This window comes from Dromiciops gliroides, chromosome 2, assembly GCF_019393635.1.
Source record: "Dromiciops gliroides isolate mDroGli1 chromosome 2, mDroGli1.pri, whole genome shotgun sequence".
Lineage (NCBI taxonomy): Eukaryota > Metazoa > Chordata > Mammalia > Microbiotheria > Microbiotheriidae > Dromiciops > Dromiciops gliroides.
Genome location: NC_057862.1, coordinates 119,116,428 through 119,134,937, shown reverse-complemented (window position 1 = coordinate 119,134,937; position 18,510 = coordinate 119,116,428). Strand labels below are relative to the sequence as shown.

The 18,510-nt window shown below is 38.2% G+C and overlaps 1 protein-coding gene across 1 annotated transcript in view; it reads right to left on the bottom strand.

Moving 5' to 3' along the window:
- Window positions 1-648: 648 nt before the first annotated feature.
- The window catches only part of MTHFS (methenyltetrahydrofolate synthetase), a 103,713-nt gene continuing 85,851 nt past the window's right edge, over window positions 649-18,510 (bottom strand). Inside the window, exon 3 of the mRNA XM_043989495.1 lies at window positions 649-2,225. Coding sequence (XP_043845430.1) covers window positions 2,002-2,225 — 224 coding nt within the window. The 3' untranslated portion in view covers window positions 649-2,001. The remainder of the gene's footprint in view (window positions 2,226-18,510) is intronic.

Below are 18,510 nucleotides of genomic sequence, written 5' to 3'. Positions count from 1 at the left end.
TATATGTACAAAAATATTCATAGCAGCACTTTTTGTTGTAGTAAAGAATAGGAAACTAAAGGGGTAGCCATCAACTAGGGAATGGCTGAATAAATTATGGTGTATGAATGTAATGAAATAGTATTATAGCATAAAAATTATTTTAAAAATTGATTCACAGAAACCTGAGAAATATATGAAGTGATACAAAATGTAACTATGAAAACAATTAATACAAAAAACATTATTTAAATTATAAAAAACAATTTTAAAAGACTTAAGAACTCTGATCAATACAATGACTCCTCACTACATCAGAATACGGATGAATTATGTTACCCACTATATGAAGGGCTCAAGAGGCAGACTATAATATATATTTTCTTATATAGCAAAAGTCAGTCGATAAACATTTATTAAGTACCTACTATGTGCCAGTCACTGTGTTAAATGCTGGAACGTGGATTTCCTTTGCTTCATTATCCTTATTTATAAGGAATACAAGGAATGGTTGTTTTTATTTTTGTTTTTCTAAAATTGGGGGGCATTTGGGAGAAATTAGTGATATAGAAGACAGAAAATTAAACAAAGAAAAAATAGTCATTGTTGCATTAAATATACAAAAGAGAACAGGAAAAGGTTCAGATGGAGACACAAACACAGGATAGCTTTGAAGCTAATATGTTCAATTTATTATATTCTTTTTTTAAAGGAAACTATAAGTAATAGATTCACGGTTTCATGTAAAAAGAAAAAACCCTCCATTCATATGCCCAAAAAGCACCCAAGATTATGGCAGCAATGAAAAACCCAGATTGAATCTATAGCAAAGAGTTATCTGACAATGTCTTCGTTATAAAAAAGAAAACCACATCAGTATTGAAATTTTATAATTACAATGTATTTATGAGGAATATTTATAGTCTGAATAATTCAAGAGATCAAATTGTGTTGTCACTTTTTTTTAACCAACATAATATCTGTACTTATAGCACACAGGGGGTTCCCCTCTCTTCCCCTCCCCCCCACCTTGTTAACAGTGTTGTTACTTCTACCTTCTTTTCTTCATTCTTTGTAGACTACTTGACTTTCTTTGCAGCATGTCTGTGCTCTTTCTACATGAAGTCTCAAGTCACATACAATCCTCTAAGCCATTATGAACAAATAATTCACATAATGCCACTTTTAAGTTATTACCACAACTAAAAAAAGATATTGTTCCCCAGGTGACATGTCTTCAGCCAACTTCCAACCTAAGGCAAATTTTATTTCCAAGTCAGAAACCCCAAATAAATGGAGCTGAGTTTATAATCGATATAATATCAGAACTTGGCATTAGAAGCTAGGGATGCTAACAGGTAGCTTTCCTATAATGAGGCATTTAGGGACTAATCATGGTGAATTATAGTAGTAAACTGCAAAACCAATGAGCAATTTCTATTGCATCCTTCATCACTTTAGCCCACAAAAGCTATCAAGTGTTTAACCCAAAATTTCAGGTTGGGTGAACAAATAAAAAGGATGAATAAAGTCATAATGAGTACTATTTGCCCTCTCTAAAGTCTGAACTAGAAACAAACATCAACAAAGCAATTAATATTTATCAGATCTTCCTATTTGTCCTAGGGATTGAAGCAGAGCCATTAAAGGACATGTTAGAAGACAGTACAATCCTTGTTCTAAATGAGCTTAAATTCTCTTCATCATGCAAGTTGGACCACATAATCTCATTCATAATTTACATTTCAAAGGAGATATAAAATTGTCATTTTAACACCAGGAAATTAGGAAGAAAAATCACTGTGAAATCTTCACTAATATTCTATTATTCACATTGCTAAAGATTTTTAACTTAATATTTTATACTAAACCCTTTCTAATTACATCAAAGTCAATGCAGTTCTTAGTAATACAAGGGCAGAGTTGCAAATTATTTTTGGATAGGAGAAAAGGAATGCATTTATTTTACCAGAGTACAAAGCCCAGACTATTCCTCAGGGTTGTCACTGGGCACCACAAAGTTTATGTGTCTTCATAGAGCACTTCATCTATTCTCATATCACTTTCTCCAACTGGCACTGCACCACAGATCTGCTCTTTGAAAGCCAAAGCAATCGTATATGGCTTTCTTTCTTGGTGCTGTAAGCATCGCTTGAGGTAGGTGTCATAGTATCCCTTCCCCCTTCCCAGGCGGTTGCCCTGTTTGTCAAATCCAAGACCTGGCATGAAGATGAGATCCAGACCCCCTATTAAAAAAAAAAAAAGAAGAAAGAAAGGGATTATTTTAATCCTGCCATGTTATTAAAGGAATACCTGAATGTTTTCAAGTACTTCTATATGATGCTTATCTAAAACCTAAAAGGTTCATTCTTTGCTTTTCCTCTTTCAGTTTAGGCAATTGTTTGAATATCTATTAAGAACCTACTATGTGCAAAGCACTGGAGATCCAAGGACAAATTCCACTAGACATAGACTGATGGGGCGGGTATAACATCTAGACAGAAAAAAAATATGTAGTGGGAGAAAAGTAGTGCACGACCAGAAGTTGGGGAAGGAGGTCATGGATGAAGTGGGCCTAGAGAAAAAGAAAGGACAAGGGAGGGGATTGATTCCATGAATGAGGGGCAGCCCATGAGAACAGAGAAAGGCTAGAAGTAGATTGCAAGGTTTGGGGCCCAGCTGGGAAATCAGTTTGGCTGGGACATAGAAGGCTCAAAAGGAATAATGTAAAAGAAGGTTAGAATGATGGGCTGGAGCCGGAGAAGGCCTTACATTCCAGACAGAAATATTTATATTTTCTCCTAGAGACAAAACTGAAGGTCTTTGAACAGAGGCTTTGGAAGCCTATGAAAGACAGATTAGAAAGAGGGGGAGAAGGGGCAGCTAGATGGTGCAGTGGATAGAGCACCGGCCCTGGAGTCAGGAGTACCTGAGTTCAAATCCGGCCTCAGACACTTGACACTTACTAGCTGTGTGACCCTGGGCAAGTCATTTACCCTAATTGCCTCACTAAAAGAAAGAAAGAAAGAAAGAAAGAAAGAAAGAAAGAAAGAAAGAAAGAAAGAAAGAAAGAAAGGAAGGAAGGAAGGAAGGAAGGAAGGAAGGAAGGAAGGAAGGAAGGAAGGAAGAAAGAAAGAAAGAAAGAAAGAAAGAAAGAAAGAAAGAAAGAAAGAAAGAAAGAAAGAAAGAAAGAAAGAAAGAAAGAAAGAAAGAAAGAAAGAAAGAAAGGAAGAAAGAAAGAAAGGAAGAAAGAAAGAGGGGGAGATAAGAAGCCCAGGCAAGAAGTGATGAGAACCTCAACTAAGGAATCAGCTACCTTGGGAGGGGAAAAATAAGAGAATAGATCCAAAAGATGGTGTAGTTATAACCTACAAATATAGGCAATTGATTTGATGTGGAGCAGGGGGGATAGAAGAGTCAAGGAAGTTATAAACGAGGGTGACTAGGAGAATGGTCCATCTGAAGGAGAAGCAGTTGTAGAAGGAAAGATGCATCACATGCATCTTAAACAAAATATGTACAAAATACCTCATTCTCTCCAGAGCCAAAGTACCTGGGTTCAAATCCCACCTCTGGCATTTTATTACCTGCATGATCTTAGGCATATAACTTAACTTTCCTAGGCCTCTACTTCTAGAACTATAAAATGGGAGAGTAGACCAGATGACATGAGAGGTCCCTTCTTGATGTTATCCTGTGATCTTTCCCTGTAAATCTATTTCTCTTTGTAACTTTTTCCAGTTTCTGTCGAAGGCACTACCCGCCCCCCTCCAATTATACAGGGTCAAATCCTTGGTGTCGTCTTTGACTCCTCATTATCCCTGACCCTTACACTGAAACTGAGGAGAGATCAGACTGGTATGTGGAGAGCCAAGAGATAACAATGTCACAGATGCTAAAATGGTGAGAATATCCAGACAAAGCGAAGTGTCCAGCAGTGTCAAAGCTGTGGTAAGGCAATGGAGGATGAGGAATGAGAAAAGGTCATCAAATTTAGTAGTTAAAAAGATTACTGGCAACCTTTGAGAGAACAGCTTCCACTGAGCAGTCAGATCAAAAATCAGATTGCAAGGCATTGATAAGTGAGTAGGTGAGCAATAAGACAGTGGAGACAGAATGAGTTCTCTGGCAAAGGAAGAAGAAATAGAATATGGTTATCGAGAGGATGACAGGATGAAATGAAGTTTTTTTAATGGTGGGGGAGACCAAGTATGTTTGCAGTCAGAGGGGATGGAGCGAGTACACAGGAAGAGATTAAAAAATGAGAGAGAAGATGATCAATGGGACAATGCCACAGAAATGACAGAAGATTGCAATTAAGGGCACAAGAGGAGTAAACTTTAGCAAAAAGAAGGGATACATCTTCAAAGACTAGTGGAAAGGACAGAATCGATGGAAATTAGAGGGGTATTGAGGTGTGGAGTAGAGAAAATGAAGAAATTCATGATGGATGGCTTCAATTTTCCCAATAAAGTAGGAGGCAAAGTCATCTGCTGTGGGTGGGAGGACCGAAAAGCTTGGGGAGAGAGAAAAAGATTTGGAAGAGTCACTGGGGCTGAGGGGTGGGGAAGGGAGTGATTGAGTCAATAATGGAAAAATAAAAAGATTGCTAGGCGACAGTGATGGCCCATTTAAGAACAGGTGACATAAATTTGCATTGTACAGTCAGAATGGTTTTGTTAATTTTTCCACACTGCTTCAGCAGCTTGGGAGTACAGAAAAGGAAAGCCAAAAGTGACAACTGTGACTGAAGGCTGAGGATCAGCAGAGTGTGAATGGGTCAAAAACAAAGAGTCAAGGGATTTATGGGTGGAGGAGAGTGCAAAGTTGAATTGGTTAAGTGTAGGGTCAAAACAGTGAAGGAAGGAAAGAAAGATCAGGACAGAAGAAACAGGTTGGGAGAAGAGAGAGGGATGGGGAAAATGAAGAACAAAGGATAAGCTTAGGAGAGAGGCAGAAAGATGTAAAGAAAAGCAATTGTGAATAAAGAAAGGAATCTAAGCACTGAAGTGAGGGTTTGGTTGAAATGGTGACAACTCCTGGGGACTGAGGGGAAATGTAGGTGTATAGTTGATGGAAGGTCAAGGTTGATTAACTGGGTCAGGCACATGAATACTGAAGTCCCCCAGGATAAGAGCAAGATTTGAGGAGGAAAGGAAAGTTATGAGCCAGGTACTGAACTCCTTAAGAAAAGAGGGAGATCAAAGAGGTCAAAGAAAGAGGAAGAGATTTTTTTTATATGTATAAAAATATAGAAGCTTTGAAGTGGCAAAGAACTAGAAACTAAGGAGGTGTCCAACAATTTTTAAATGGATAAACAAATTATGGTATATGAATATGATAGAAATACTGTTGTGTTGTAAAAATTATAAAAGGGACAGTTTCAAACAAACTTGGGAAAGCTTCTATAAACTGATGCAAAGTGAAGTGGGCAGAACCAGGAGAATAATTTACACTATAACAACATTGTAAAAATGAACAATTTTGAAAGACTTAATAATGCAGATCACTGCGAAAATTAAAATTGTTCCAGAGGACTGATGATGATAAATGCTACCTACCTCCTTACAGAGAAATAATAGACTAAATATGAAGAATGAGACACCCATTTTTAGACATGATCTATATGGGAATTTGTTTTGTTTGACAATGCATATTTGTTACAAGATTATTTTTTTTTCTAGTGGAGAAGAGAGAGGGAAAGAAAATGAAAATTTATTAATTGGGGGTAGGGAAGGAGGTGGGGAAGAGAAAAAATAACCTGACTTGGTCAAGTGTGAGCCTCAATTTTTTTTCCCCCAGAATTACAAACATCTTCCTGATTAGATAGTATATATACTTATCATAACAACTTTGGGGTGGGGGGGGGGCAAAGAGGGTTAAGTGACTTGCCCAGGGTCACACAGCTAATTAAGTGTCAAGTGTGTGGGGCCAGATTTGAACTCAGGTCCTCCTGAATCTAGGGCTGGTGCTTTATCCACTGTGCCACCTAGCTGCTCCCATCATGACAACTTTTAAAGAACATTTGTCTAAGGTATGATTCTCTGAGTTTCAAAGTATTCATAGTTGTGAACTTGTCTGGCAAATAAATACCTAGTATTAGCTTCCCTTCCTCAACTATAATGTTGGTACCTTAAACATATTCAACTTGTTTCCCCTGGATATTCTCATTATGCCCATTAATAATGGGATTGTAGTTCTAAAGTTGAAATATACCTGAGAAGCTATCTACTACAACCCCAGACCCCCATATTCTCCATTTTACAGATAAGGAAAATGACACCCAGGAAAGTTAAGTGATTTGCCCAAGGTCAAAAAGACTAAGTTTCAAAGGTAAAATATGAACCTGGATCACAGATTTAGACAAAGATAGGATTAGAACTCAGGTCCTCTGATTCTAAAGCCAGTGTTCTTTCTACTAAATCATGCTGCTCCTTCATAACTTCACCTCTTAATGGCCCATTCTATTGCCCATGGATCATTCTCTAAGGAGCAGCAGGTACTATTACTGACCACTAATAATAATAACAACTCTCATTTAAAATATTGCTCCTTATATGTGTTATCAGTAAGAAAAAAAAAAGGTTTTGTCAATTCATTAGAACCACCACCTAACTGTAATTGTAGACTTTCTTGAAGATAATGAGGTCAGACAAAGTGTAGCATCCACAGTATTTCCTCTAAGACGAGGGCTCCCTGTAGACAAAACATCTCTTTTAGCCAAAGGATTCTACACTACACCAAAGCATTCCATTTCTAAAAATGTCTAAACAGGTCTCCATTCCAGTAAAGTCCTCCAATCACTTCCCTAGACCTGTACCAGGAAGAGGACAATTATCTTATAAACTATATAATGCATTCATCAGTAAGTAGGTCAACAGGCATTTATTAAGGCTTACTATGTACCAGGAACTGTGAAAATAACTGGAGATGAAAAAAAGAAAACAAAAACAGCTTCTGCCTTCAAGGAGTTCACAGCCTGCTAGGGAAGACAACCTGTAAATAACTAGATAGAAGGTAATTTCAGAGGGAATGGCACTAGAAGCTTGTGGGCCTATGATGGAACCCCTGAAGAAGACCAGATTTAAGCTGTCTTGAAGGAAGCTAGAGGAAACTAAGAAATGGAAGTGAGGAGGAAGGATATTCAAGGAATGGGGGACAGCTCTTACAAAGGCACGGAGACAGGAGATGGAGGGAGGCAGCTGAGGAATAGCAAGTAGGCCGTTGTAATTGAAGGCAAGGAGTGGGGGTAGCTGTAAGAAGACTGGAAATACAGAAAGGTTGGCTGTGAAGAGCTTTAAATGTCAAACAGAGAACTTTACATTTGATCCTAGAAGTAAGAGAGGACACTGGAGTTTACTGTTTGAACAAAAGGGTGACTTAGGTTGGCCTATGCTTTAGAAAAATAACTGGAGGCTGAGTGGAGGATGGATTGGAACAGTGAAAGTCTCAGGGGAAAGAGACCAGTTAGAAGGCTACTCCAATAGTGCAGACAAGAGGTGAGAGAGGCATGTACTAGGCTAGTAGCCGTGGGAATGGAGGAGAGAAGATAAATACATAAAATACTGGAAAAGTATAAACAAGATTATTTGACAACAAGCCAAATATGTGAAGTAAGAATGAGAAGCCAAAGATGACTCCAAGTTTACAAGGTTGGGTGACAATCGTAATATATAATAATGATGATAATTAATATTTCTATTGTGCTTACAATGTACTATCCACTGTGCTAAGTGTTTTATAAATATGATCTCATTTGATCCTCACAAAAACTCTGTGAGGGAGGTGCTATTATATCCCCATTTTACAGAGGAAGAAACTGAGGCAGACAGAGGTGAAGTGACTTGCCCATGGTCACAAAGCTAGTAAGTATTTTGGTGAGTGAAAGATGAAATGATGAAATGAGGAAACAAAGGTTTGAGGTTCCAAGCATATCAGTTGCATTAAGCAATGCAAGCCAATTGCCTAACAAATTAGGACCAGATCTCCTCAGCTTGGCACTGGACCTCAAACATAGGAGAAGATGAATTTTTATGCATTAAAAACAACTAATCAGGGGCAGCTAGGTGGCACAGTGGATAGAGCACCGGCCCTGGAGTCAGGAGTACCTGAGTTCAAATCTGGCCTCAGACACTTAACACATACTAGCTATGTGACCCTGGGCAAGTCACTTACCCCCCCCCCAAAAAAAAACCCAACAGAAATTGGATTCAAACCATAATTAAACAGAAAGGGAAGTGAGCTTGCTCCAGAATTGAGTCACAAGATGGAGTTGGTGTGGTTCACCCAAATCCCACCACCACTTGCTATTTTAATTCCCTCAATGTATGAAGCTAGATTTGAACTCAGGTCTTCCTAACTCCAGGCCTAGCACTAAGTAGCACTAAGTACAATGCCAGGCACATAGTAGGTGTTTAATAAATATTTATTGATTATTTACTGACAAAATAAAGTAACAGGGAAGTTGGAAAGAGGAAAATGGTCTGGGGGAAAGAAAATCAATTATTTTGGTCATGTTGAGTTTGAGAAGCCTACTGGTTGAGATGTCCAAAAAATATTTGGTGACATATGATTGTAGCTCAGGAGAAAAATTAGGGCCAGATCTAAAGATCTGAGAATCATCTGCATAGAAACAATTGACCCCATGGAAGCCAATGAAATCCACAAGTGGAAGAGTAGAGAGAAGAGAAACAAGGGCCTGTGACAGAGACTTGAGGCACTAACCTATGATATTCGATATGACCTGGAAGGAGGTTCAGCAAAGAAGACTGCTCTTCCCCATTCTTATTGTTTTTCTTTTCCTTCTTGTCCCTTTGTTTCTCCTTTTTCTGCTCTCTACACACAACTAAGATGTAGCATCTGTAACAATTAACTTTATAGACACTGCCAGTCAATGAGAGTGCCCCTTTCCTTCTGTTCAATGAACCTGTCAATTAAATCTCATCATTTGTAATCTTTGTATCTTTGCTTCTTCTTGACTATATTCATCATTTCCTGCACTTTGAGTTACTTTGGGTTTGTGGCTGCTCTGAAAGGTTGAAGGTGTCATATTACTGGATAAATGGATGTTTTTCTATCTATATACTTTTATAAGCACCAAATGCAATGGTTATCAAATATTGAAATATCATTGCTTATAACCTTGGGAATAGCTTACTCACTGAGTATGACAAACTATAGCATGTGAACATAAAAGAAGGATGGCTTAATTTACTTTACTGCCCTGTGAAAGATCCACAGAGGAGAGGGAGTTTGCCCCCCCCAAAAAAAAAGAATGAATGAATAATAATTTTGCAAGTAGGTACATTTTTAAAAAATTATTTAGAAAGTTATTATGAAATTATGAAGTTCCATGGTGAGGACAATGAATGGGCCAAGCACAGACTAGTTAGGCCTAGAAAACACAAGGGAATATAGTATTTTGAATAAACTTATTTGATTTACAATGAAAATAGTGTGATATGCCAACAGCATAATCTTTTGCTGAAATTAGATTCAGGGGAATGGGCAGGGGGGAAAAGGAGGGGGGTGGGGGAAAAGGGGAGGGCACAAGGCCCTAAAGAGGATGGAAAGGCAAGGCTCAAAACTAAAGAAAATAAAATAATAGTCAGGGTGGAAAGTAATTTTCTTAACCGAACTATACCACCCTGTAACTGATAATAATGTTGATTCTCCTCAAAGAAGTCATTTTGTTTTGCAAAAGGTTCAGCCATGAGCCACGATTTGTCATTCTGGCTATGTAAAACATGCATGTGGAAACTAGGTTCCTCACCTGAATCACATTTGGGTCAGTACAAAGGTGTACTTGAAAGAGAACCAAATGTGGAGAGGAGAGGCTGGAACTCAAGCTCTGGTTTGCCATTTGCTGACTGTATGACTATGGGCAAACTTCTAAGTCCAAGTTTCTTCACCTGTAAAATGAGGGCCTCCCACTGGGGGCTGCTAGAAAAGAGCTTTATCAAGCGCCATGGAGCTACACGCTGTGATTACTATGGTTGGGATTTAAATTCAGTTTTTTCCCCTTAGACAGTGAGTTTTCACATCATAAGCATCCCAAGATCTCTGTGGTAGAAGGGAGAGAAGTCATCTTGGAGTTAGAAGACGCGGGCTGAATCCTAGCTCTAGTATTTGTCATTCAGCACCTCCGCTTCTGTTTCCCAACCCCCCAAGAATGGGGATCATAGAATTTGCCCTACCTGCCTCACCGGGCTGTTGTAGAGAAAGCATCCAGTACAATGTAAGCCCCCTGAGGACAGGAGCTGTCTTTGTCCCAACATCTAGCAGAGAGCTTTGCACATAGCCATGTGTGCTGAACTGAATTTAAAACACTTAGTCAGGCTTGGGAGTTCTAGGTGATTGTAGGTGGTTGTTATTATTACGACCACAGTATGAGGTGGCCCACTGAAATAACTTCTCACTCAGTGCCCAGACAAAATCAACCAACCAAAAAGTACTGAATAAGTGCCTGCTCTGCACTCAGCACTGGGCACACAGAAACAAATGAAGCAATCCCTACTCATAAGGCACCGATATTCAGACAAGAGGAATAGTGACAACCTAGAGGAGCATATACAGAACAAATGTGAGGAAAATAGATACAGATAAATGCGCATCTATACATAAGGTGGCTGAAGACAAGAAGCACTAGCAACTGGGAGACTCAGGAAAGTGTAGTATAGAAGGGGATGCTTGAGCTGCATCTTGATTAACTCTTATTTGAAGATGTTTCAAAATCACAACCATTTGGAAAAGTTCATCTCCTTTTATTTGTTTTGTGTGTCCCAAGCACATATGAAATTGAAGACAGTAGGACTGACTGATATTGCCTTGCTTGTCTATCTCCGCTTTTGAGCTTCCTTCTGCCAGCTCTTCTGGGCAAGCTCTTATTACTATGACCACGGTAAAACCTAGGTGCTTATTTTCCTATTTTCTCTCCACAGAAGGATTTCAGCGCTGTACTTGGAAGAAGTGAGTAGGTGGAATGGAGAACCTAATTTCTTCAGTGCAGTACAAAGCTATTTGATTCATGTCTCAGTCAGCCTAGACCAAGGAAGGGATTAAAAGCAAGAGTGAAGGGCTGCCAAGTCTAAAGGCAGTCACTGTTCAGATAACCATTGCTTTGTCTCCTGGTTGTTCTCTGAAAATGAACAAATTTCAAAAAGGTATCCTGTCACCAAATGAGCCAGATCAATATGGCCACCACTTTATCATGAGATTATCACTGATTAACATCTAAAGGGAGTGGGGAGGGAGAGAGACCTACCTACTTTCAACAATGGAGATTACTCTGGTAAAATTCAAGTTTGAAGAAAGAACAGGAAATTAGAATGAAGAATAGGGTTTCAAGATGATTCATGGATATATTACTATTCAGTTGGTTCTTCTCAGTTCTCTTTCATTTTTGTAGGGGGAAGGAGAGAAAGGGAGAGAAGGAAAGATCAGAAATACCAGGTGTGTGAAAGCTTCCAGCCTCAGGAAGGGAAAAAGGGATGAGCATGTACTCTTCAGTTTTATGTTACCTTCACTACTCCCAACAACTTCTGTACTGCCACACTAGTTCTCAGACCCTTTTCAAGGCTAAAAATGATTGATTTTTCTCATCTTTTGATGTTACCACAAGGAAAGAAGAAGAATAAAGGTACTGAATTATAAGGCTAAAATGTTACATACTCAAACTGTTAGAGGCTATCAGTTTGGCTGGATTTCTATAGGGGCTGATTAATTCCCATTTCCCTTCTGGGGAAGCATGGGAAAATATTTCCTGATTTTTCTAGTTCTTCCCCTGTAGGTTGCGAAGTTTGAGGGTAATCAAGTAGTAAGGGTAAGCATATTTTCTGTTTTCTTCTGCTACATCCAATGTATCCAACAGAAAAGTTTCTGGTCGATCTGATAGGGTACTCTCCCTTCCAGGGAGATCAGAAAAGACCTATCTGATCTTCAAGGTACTTTTCCGCTAATCAAGTCATAATGTCTTTAAATATCCACTTGGGTCTAATTCTGGTTTCAATCTGTACCTGCTGGTACCACAGTAAACAAGTGGAATATAATTGGAAATTAACTTGTTCCATCTCATGGCCATACTAATGCTTGGTCAGCAGGCTGCCAACAAGGTTTTTCAGTAGATTTTCCCAAAGGTACTACCCTGTTCAATCAATGGAGCATATCAAATGCTTCTATCTTACTTTTAAAGACTTTATTTATAAAAGTAAAAATAATGGTCAGTAGTGATTAAAAATAACTTTTATCCAAAAATTTCAACAGTATCCTATTTGTAATATGCCACACAGTGATTTTGGACCTGACTTTTTTTTAAAGTTCACTTTTATAGTCTTTGACCATAGAATAAATAAGCAGTATAAAAACAAATGTTGAAAACTTTCTCTACATGTAACTGGAAAATAATAAAATACTTTTATTAAAAAAAAGAATAAATAAGCAGTAATCAATCTATAGGTCTTTTTCTTACTTTACTTAACCATTCTATGATATATAAGATAGAAGGAAGACTTGGTATACAGTCCCACCTGTGACACATGTAGGCAGTATCTCTGGGAAAGCCATTTAGCCTCTCAATATGCCTGCAAGGCAATGGCTGATCAGCACTGGTAGAGACTGTTGCTTCACCAGGAGCTTCCTACACTGATAAAATCATGGGTCCAGATGATTTAATTTTTGTTGTTGTTTTGGGGGGTTTTTGTCGGGGAATTGTGGTTAAGTGACTTGAACTCGGGTCTATCTGAATGCAGAGCTGGTGTTTTATCCACTGCGCCACCTAGCTGCCCCAGATGATTTAATTTTACAAAGAAATGAATTTCAACTCAAAATGTTCACTGAGACATGTGGGGAATTATAAGTAGATATATATGCATATGTAGATATATACATATATGTATATTTTAATATCCTTCATATAGTAACAGAGCACCATTTTTCCAGATGGTATAAAGATGGTATTCTTTGCAAGGTCACAGTTGTAGGCAAGATAAGAGAACATTATGTTGCATGAGTAAGGGCCCACAGAGTGAGAAGGTTAACTCTCTTGTTAAAAATGTGCACAAAAAGAGGGGGCAGCTAGGTGGCAGCTAGGTGGTGCAGTGGGTAGAGCACCGCCCTGGATTCAGGAGGACCTGAATTCAAATCCAACCTCAGACACTTGACACATACTAGCTGTGTGACCCTGGGCAAGTCACTTAACCCTCACTGCTCCACAGGGGGGGAAAAAAAACAAAACAAGAAAACAATATGCACAAATGCAAACCTACATACCCACAAAAGAAGGTTGGGCTATGTACCCATAAAATGAAGAACTCACAGCTAGTCACATTTGTTGCATAAACTACCACTTCTCAATATAGTGACAGCTACCCTAATATGGATTAGCTAAACTTGATTTTTTCCACCCAGCTTGCTCCATGACCAAGATGCCCTTCTCCCCTCACAAGTAATTCAGTCTCCTTAGTATCTCATCCTGTCTGGCAACATCATTCCAGTTCCCATGTATGTTATGGATCTAATATAGTAGACTGGGATCTGTCTCTTCTGATTATCCCTATTATCACCGTATCATCAAGCCCTAAATTATAGCTCCCAGGTAAAAGGGGATTTCCAGTTGACCATTATATCATTTGCTACCCGATTGAACCACATAACCTTATTTCAAGTCCCTCTAACTCATATTGACTGTGACTGTCACCTGACACTTAATTGCTCAAGTCTAGGCAATTCTCCAAGACTAAGTTGCAGTGAACTGCGTGGCCTGGCATTGGTAGATGAAGATTTTGCACTCTAGAGTTCCCTAAGCCAATGAAATTTCAGGTTCAATTACAAAAAGAAAACAAGCCCTACCCTCAAAGAACTTACATTCTAAGAAGGGAGTGGTGGCAGAATGAACACAGTGTGTATGTTTATGCAGGTATCCACAACTCACACAAAATGCAGACACCTGGTAATGTAGAATGAGAAAGCACTAACAGTTGGGGGTTGGGGGAGACTGGGAGGGAATTAAAGCAAAATTCTGAGAACAGTCCAGGGAAATGGGATTTTCTCAGTGCATGATGTTTTTAAGGGAGCATGGGGCCAACTATAATCTCCTTTCGGCCTACAATGTGAGAAAAATAAATAGGTACTCACCAAAGTAAAGTATTTTAGTGTTTAATGTCTTTATTGCTGGGCTTTGTCTTATCTATATTCTTCCTCTCCTGTCCATTTTAGGAAGGAATGGAAGAAAAATGTATTCTTGGACAATATCTTTGCTTTATTTTCTGTTTTGAAATGGCAACTATAGTAATAAAAAAAGGCTTTTGGAGGGTTTAAAAAATAAATCAATTGAACGCATTTTGTCCTAAACAGAGCAAAGAATCCTATTAGAAGAGCAGCTAACTTGTTGACACTGGCTGGTATTCAGAGATAGTAAAGTAAATATGTCAGTAGTTTCTTCTATTTCTGGACATGGAAAGGCAAGAAGGATATAACATTTTATTAGAAATAGTAACAGTAATAGTAATAGCCATCATTTATGAGGCACTTCTAGGTTTGCAAAGTGCTTTACATTATCTCATTTTTTTCCTCACAAGAACCCTATGAGGTAGGTGCTATTATTATCCCCATTTTACAGATGAAGAAACTGAGGTTACAGAGAGTTTAAGTAATTTGCCTGTGGTCACAGAGCTAGTAAGTGTCTGAGGGAGGATTAGAACTCAGGTCTTCCTAACCCCAAATCCCATGCTCTGAGCAACCTTGAGAAAAAAAAATCTATACATATATATATATAAATATATTTAAAAATCATACTGCCATCTGATAACATAACAATGTTAGTTATTTTAATTATCATTAACATTATTTTAATTATTTATCATCTGAAATCATTTGGAATCATTGCTGTTAAACTTTTATCAGGCAAGGCTGTCCAGAGCACAGAGTTAGTGAGTGTTGGAGGCTGCTCAGAATCAGGCTCTTCCTGATTCCTGTTCTAGTTCTCTATCCACTGTGCCCCTTAGATACCACTAATAGACTGATACTTCAGTAAATTCATGATGCCATCATTATGGGTACTCTCTCTAGCCATACAGATGATGACTTATTGATGCTTTTGTATCCTGTGCAAGCCTTTCCAAGTCCTTCCATAAATCTTCCACATAGGATATACCCAACATGCCAGAGGCTTTCCTCTGGGTTTTTAAATATTTGATAGATAGTAATAACTATCAGTTATACAACACTTTAAGGTTTGCAAAACACTTTATATATATATATATATATATAATATATATTATATATAATATATATATAATATATATATATATATATTACCTTGTTTGATTTGCCAATGCCCCATTCAGACTGTTCACTGGTTATTTCACTCATTCTTGCTACATGACTAACCCTAATCCTTTCCCAAGTAATAATGTCTCCTGTGCTATGTATTATGCACATCATCATTAGTAATATGCTGGAGTCTACTTATATCCCCCAGGAGCCTTTGGGACATCTGCAAAGTTGAGTCTTCAGAGATAATGGAGTTCCATGACTCAGTCATATAGCATCATCGATGTAGTTGGGCTTGTGTGTGTGTGTGTATGTTTAATGGATTCTAGTGGCAGGGAGCAGTTTGGAATCAAATGCAGGACAAGACTAAGAAAGAGCTAGAAGTTCAGTTTGAATGAAATATCAAGGGCAGGAAGGACATTAACATGAAATAGAGTTAGAAAACTAGTCTGGAACCAGACTGTGGACCAATAGCACAGGGACCCAGTTCACAAAGGGACAAGTGGGAGTGGACAAGAAAGAAAAAGAGAGAAAGAGGGACTAGATTAATTGCCTCTATTTGAAAAGCTGAGTTTCAGGCCCAGGCCCAAATCACCATTTATAATCAGTAGAGCAATGCCTTCCAATGTTTTGCCTTGCACAACCACAGGGGTCAGTTTCAACAATTGGGAGCTGCTAGGTGACCCTCACTATTGCCTTAAATAACCTTCCTGTGCTCAATTCCAGAAGTGTAATCAGTGGGTGCTGCCTCCTGGCTAGTAATGCATGTTTCTTGTATTCATGTCCAGACTTCTTTGCAAAGATAACCTATGATACTACAGAGAAGACATGGTTGCCCTGGTTCATGCTGTGTTGTTTATTGTCATTCAATTATTAACAGTTCTGAGAAAGTCATGCTTCATGTCAAGAATCTTGAGTTGTTCTCTATTGCCTCTAAGATAAAATACAAACTCCTCAGCTTGGTATTTTAAACCCTTCACAGTCAGGTTCCAGCCTACCTTTCCAGACTTATTTCTTATTCCTCCTCTTCAAAAACTGGCCAACTTAACTGTTTCCCTGACCTTGACATTCATAGCATTCTACATTACAAGCTACTTATTATTACTGCAACTCACTTCTACTGCCTCCACCAAAGGTTCAGGGAGAGCTTCCTCATTAGGCTGTATCTCTTGCCCCTTTATTTTTCCCTTGTCCCAGATCAAGAGTAAATCATCAGCTACTTCACACATAAGACAGCTCTTTTAAGTACAAGAACCATTTTACTATAGTGTAAGGATTTTCAGGGCCCAAGCTATATCATAGATAAATATAGGTACACAGTATAAATGAAGAGCCCAGCTTAATCTAGCTGTAAAGATGTCTTAGTTATGGATGGATGGATGGATGGATGGATGGATGGATGGATGGATGGATGGATGGATGGATGGATGGATGGATGGATGGATAGATGGATGGATAAATGAAAAAAGCATTTATTAATGTCTTACTACATGCCAAACACTGAGCTAACCCGAGAGGACATAAATGCAAAATCAAAGACAGCTCTCAACCACAAGGAGCTTATATTCTAACTGGTTTATGCAAGCATAAGCAAAAGCATGGAAGTGAGAATAACTGTGTTATGTTTAGGAGAGATGAGACCAGACTTGGTCAGACCAGAGGATGGGATCAATGCTTCCTGTAAGGTCTGCAAAGCACTTTCTTCACAACAATCTTTGTGAGGCAGGTAATACAAATATCATTTTTCCCAGATGAAGAAACTGACGCTCAGAAAAAATGAAGCAAATTATCAGTTTCACAATGCTAGTAAGTGAAAGAAATACAATTAAAATCCAGATTTCTGGCTTTGAGACCAGAAAACTCTGAAACACGGGCCATAAAAAGTCAACAGAAAAACATTGCTAGTGCTCCTTTAGAAGCAAAAGTAAGTACAAAAATAAGATTTTGGAGCCAAAAAAATCATCATCAAAACAGGGCATTTCACCAAGGTGTCTCTCAAGCAAACAGCTTTTAGAAATTGACACTGTTGTACAACATAAAGGACCAGTTTTTGTGATTAGCTGAAGAAATGCTATGCCAAAAAGCAACAGGACATCAAAGCTTCCTTCTAAAGCAAAAGCATTTTAGTGTAATTATGTTTGAAACATTCTAGTAGATTTTTGCTTTGTCATTTGTCCCATTTTCTCCCAGAAGAATTCACTCAGCAGGCAGCTGTCTGGCTCTAGGAATGATACTATTCTCACAAGGAAAGAGTCATCTGTGAAACCTGCCAGTTCAGTTTGTAAAAACCTACATTCCTTTTCCAAATCATGGAACTGATAAAGGAAACAGAGGACAATGTTGTGGTCTATTAAACTCAGGATTTAGGATTATGGATCTTCAGTCTGTAAAAGGGACCTTGGAGATCATTTAGTCCAGCCCCATCTCTGACCTACCCCTCCCATTTGACAGATGAAGAAACTAAGGTCCAAAGAAGTAAAAGAACTAGCCCAAAGTTGCACAGAGCAAAGAATTGAACCCAAATACTCTCACTTCCAATCCAAGACTTTTTTGCTAGATCCTGCAACCACTTCTTAAATATGTGTTCCAAAGCAAAAATGTTAACTGTCAGTCAAATAAAAAACAGCACCTACCATGACACTGTGCACCAGCAGGGATGCACAAATTAACTACGACAAATTAGAGTAATTAAATGTACTGACATAAAATGCACTTTACAATTTATTATGTCTTTTTTAAAAGTTTATAATGTGATGCTATTTTCCTATAATTATTTGTTTTACATGATTTATGACTGAGCTCACAAATTTTGACATATACTTTTTAATGCATCATAATTAAACTACACTTTTATCACACTGGATATTAAGAATAATTTTGACAGTTGATTTTTCTAGGTGTAGTCTTGATTTCAATGGGAATACGAGTTCCCAGGCCACTGAAGCATATTTATCTCCATTTCTTGGATAAATTTCTTGAACTTTCATGGCATGTGGCATAGTACCTGGCATATATTAAGTGCTATGTAAATGTTAACTTTATTATTAATATTTTATTATTATTGTTGTGCAAGCCTGTGATGTAATTTTAAACAAGTCTGCTTCTCATTATGTCAGCATATTTATCAGACTTTGTTATTCCCTCAATGAGGATAAGACTTCTAGGCCTACTAGAAGGAAGAAAACAAACCATTTTTAGGGGTAGATGGTTTACAGTCTAATAAAGATGCTCAAGTCTTACAGACTCATCAGAACTTCTCACAGC